The following is a 3,741-nucleotide window of genomic DNA, read 5'->3' as shown; positions in this document are numbered from 1 at the left end:
CAAAAAAAAAAAAAAAAAAAAAAAAAAAAAAAAAAGCGGGGACTAAAATGTCTCTGGAAAAATCTTTTTTTTTTTTCTGAAAAATCTTTATCTGATTTAAGACAAAATGAGATCCTATTTCTATAAGTTGAGCATTATATTCTATGATCTGAAAGTTCTGAAACTGTAGGAGGACTGCTGTAACAGGCAGCCGAGTTAAATAGAAATATTACAGGCAGTCAGACAGGACCAGGCCCTTGAAGGAAATACCACAGAAGACAAGATATTTTGCAACACTGGAAGGGATGGATGCTCCTGCCATGGGCCAGACCTAAAGACCAGAGACCAAACAAATGCTGACCTTCTTAAAGACTGGCATCCGAGATTGATCATCACACTGAGGGAGCCAGAAGAATCATTAATCTGACTACTACTGGATGGCTACCTGATAAAAGTCCTGTTCTACATTCACGCCCGCTTGCTATGTGATTCGCTTCCTCATTTGGTCCTGAACTTAGTTTTACCTGAGCAATGGTGCTTGTAATCTCATTGGTTGACTATAGTTTTGTCCCACCCCACATCCACCTAAGCGAGTTCCCATGTTCTCCACCATCTTAAACCCACCTCACCACATGATTGTACTCTATAAAAGTCCTTGGAAGAGACAGCTTCCAGGGGAACTACCTGCTTTCTCTCCCCCTCTCCCCAACTGTCCCTCTCTCGGATAGAAGCTTTCTTTCCCTCAGTAAAGACATTCTGCTCATAACCATTTATTTCTAAAATTCATTCTTTGGTTTTAGAGAACACAAACTCATGCAGGTCAGGTTGGCAGATCATTTTTCTTATGTCATTTGGAGGTTCCCTATATTGTTTGGAGGTCACCCACCCAAGATCAGTTTTTCTCCCTGTATCAAAATCATATTTTATTATCCAAAATGGTGAAAGTAAATACATGGTCCACAAATGGCTGGCTTTTGGGATGTATCAGGGTGTCTGAATTAAGAGTTCTTTTAAAACATAATGTGGAAATTTATCAAAAGCAGGGCCAAAGCCAGGCCTGGTGGTGTATACCTATCATCCCAGCATTCAGGAGGCTGAGGTAGGAGGATTGCTGAAAGTTCAAGGTCAGCCTGGGCTACAAAGTGAGTTTAAGGCCACCATGAACATAGTGAAACCCTATCTTAAAAGAGAAACAAAACAAAACAAAGCAAAGTCAAAAAGTAGTTGAGAATCTTCCAAATAGTTTCTAGTCATCTTTAGATGACTTCAGCTAGGGTATGAATATTTTGAACAAAGAATTTGGCAGAGGACCCATGAGGTGAATTTGAAAGGTATATAAAAAGATTTTGTTTTCTCTTAGCTTCAATATAGATGAATTTATTGCACTTTTTCATTTCACAGACCTCATTAATCATAAATAATTTATGATTCACTTTATATCTGCTTTAGAATGGCACATCAACATTCTCAAGACTTTCATTAAGGGCCGGTCAAACAGCTCAGTGAATTGCTGGGGATTCAATCTCTGGGCCTGCTGTGCCAGCCCCGACTCCGGGGCATGCTGAGACTACAATTGAGACTGAGTTTGGTGGTGTGCACCTGTAATCCCACCTCTTGAGAGGATGTAAACAGGCGGATCACCATGGGTCTGATCTAGTAGTGAAACCCTGAACACTCTGTAGACCCCTCCCTAAAATAAAAAATCAATCAATCAATCAAATAAAAAATAAAGACTTTCATTAAATATCTTGCTCTGAAATGTATTCCTCTGGAAGAAAAGATGAAAATCTTTTTTATTTTTCTGCTTGCCCTGTAAATGGGTTTGGGCATGGTTTCTCTCTTATTCTGCATTTCTTCTCCCACAACCAAAGGCCCAGTATCTTTTTTCTTTTTCGGCTTCTTTGCCTCAACCAGCAACACCCATGCAATTTCCTCATGTTTGCCACCACCTTGCCTCACCACCCTCAATTTTCTTCTTAAAACAAATTTCTTCCTTCATTTCTGGTCATACAACCAGAAAGACTATTAGCTCCTTGGTACTAGTACTGATACAACGTCATTTACACATCCATTAACAGATATTTCTGTAACCTCATCATCAACCAATTTTTTTTTTTTTTCTGATGGTATCTAGAACAGAACCCAGGGCCTTACAGATTAGGCAAGTGCTCCATCACTGAGCTACAGACCCAGATCGATTGATCGATCTATCGATCGATCATCGATCTATCGATCGATCATCGATCTATCTATCTATCTATCTATCTATCTATCTATCTATCGAGTCTTGCTAAGTTAAATTGCCAAGGCTGGCTTCAAGCTTGCAGTCCTCCTGCTTCAGCCTTCCAAGTACCTAGAATTACAGGAACACGTGACCATGCCCAGTAATACCTGCCATCTTTTACAAAACAATTCTTTGCCTATCTTTATTTTCACTTGTATAGAAATAAATGCCATATAACTACAAATAAAAGGATGCAGAACAGGCCTGCAGACTGCTCCAAAGGCTATGATGCACAGTACAGACTAAAGGAGAAGCCAGAAAAGAGCCTAAAGGAAAAAAAAATAAATTATATATATATATATATATATATATATATATATATATATATATAAAATATGTTATTTTGAAGGGGGCAGGTTCAGACAGGGTCTTGGTATATGATTCAGGCTCACACTAAACTCACGATAATACTCCTGCTTCAGTCTCCTGAGTGCTGAGATTATAAGCATGTGCTACCACACTCAGCTCTATATTTATATATCTTTTTCTCCCCTTCTCCCAGGGTTGGGGATCAAAGCCAAATAGAGAAGTATTCCACCACTGAGCTATACCCTCAGCCCTCTACTTACAGTTTTGAGGAATTAGCATGACTGAAAAGGATATCCACCAGTGGAGTTTCCTGAATGCTGAAGCCATCATCAGAGTCTCCTGAAGTGGGCTGGTCTTCCATCTCTGAAGCATACTCTTCACCCTGGTCTTTTCCTCTACATTCTTGCTGAGCCTCCCCCTGGGAATTCCAAGAAAATTTAGAAAAAGATTGTTACAATTTGTGTCTAGTTGTCCCTCCAAAGCCTCATGTAGTCATGGGGTGGACTTTTAGAGTTTATGTAACTCATGATCCAATGCTGGGATTATGGATGTGAGTGCTACAGCCGGTCTTGGGCAGATAGCCTGAACACAACATAAGGAAGGGAGAGAGGCTTGCCTCTGCTGCTGCCCCTGCCACTGTTCCTGCCTTTTTTTTAAATTTATTTTATTTATATGTGTGTGTGTGTGTGTGGCCAGCTCAGCCCGCCTGGGGGTGGGGCTGGGGCTGGCTGGCATGTGGTGCTGGGGAATTGAACCGCGGTCCCTGTACTTTGCTAAGCTTGTTCAAAGTAGGTGCTTTAGACCACTGAGCCATCTCCCCAGCCCCTGTTCCTGCCTTTTTGCTCTTGCTGTTTTGCTGTTTTCTGAGCCAAGAACTGCTTCCCTCTGTTATGTGCTACTCTGCCTCTGAGCTAGCTAAGTATGAACTGAAACCTCCACAAACTGTGAGTTAAATAAACCTTTCCTCCCTTAACTCTAGGCATGGGATATTTTGTTCCAGCAGTGAAAGAAAAGTAACCGAAAATATCGTATAGTCTCCCTAGTATAAGAACTCCAAAGAAGAAGTACAAATAGAAAGATATAATACAAGTAAAAGGAAAGCAGGATCTCAAGAACTAATCAAGAGAGGGAAAGGAGAAGAGCTAGGAAACATGACAATGTTAAGCCAT

General features: G+C 40.6%; 1 protein-coding gene across 1 annotated transcript in view; it reads right to left on the bottom strand.

The window, feature by feature from the left end:
* Positions 1–3,741, bottom strand: part of Brd8 (bromodomain containing 8) — a 74,617-nt gene that overhangs the window by 20,325 nt on the left and 50,551 nt on the right. The window contains exon 24 of the mRNA XM_023703373.1: positions 2,833–2,990. Coding sequence (XP_023559141.1) covers positions 2,833–2,990 — 158 coding nt within the window. The remainder of the gene's footprint in view (positions 1–2,832; positions 2,991–3,741) is intronic.

This window comes from Octodon degus, unplaced genomic scaffold (genome assembly GCF_000260255.1).
Source record: "Octodon degus isolate 3935 unplaced genomic scaffold, OctDeg1.0 scaffold00169, whole genome shotgun sequence".
In the NCBI taxonomy this organism is placed as follows: domain Eukaryota; kingdom Metazoa; phylum Chordata; class Mammalia; order Rodentia; family Octodontidae; genus Octodon; species Octodon degus.
This window is presented reverse-complemented; position numbering and strand designations above follow the sequence as displayed.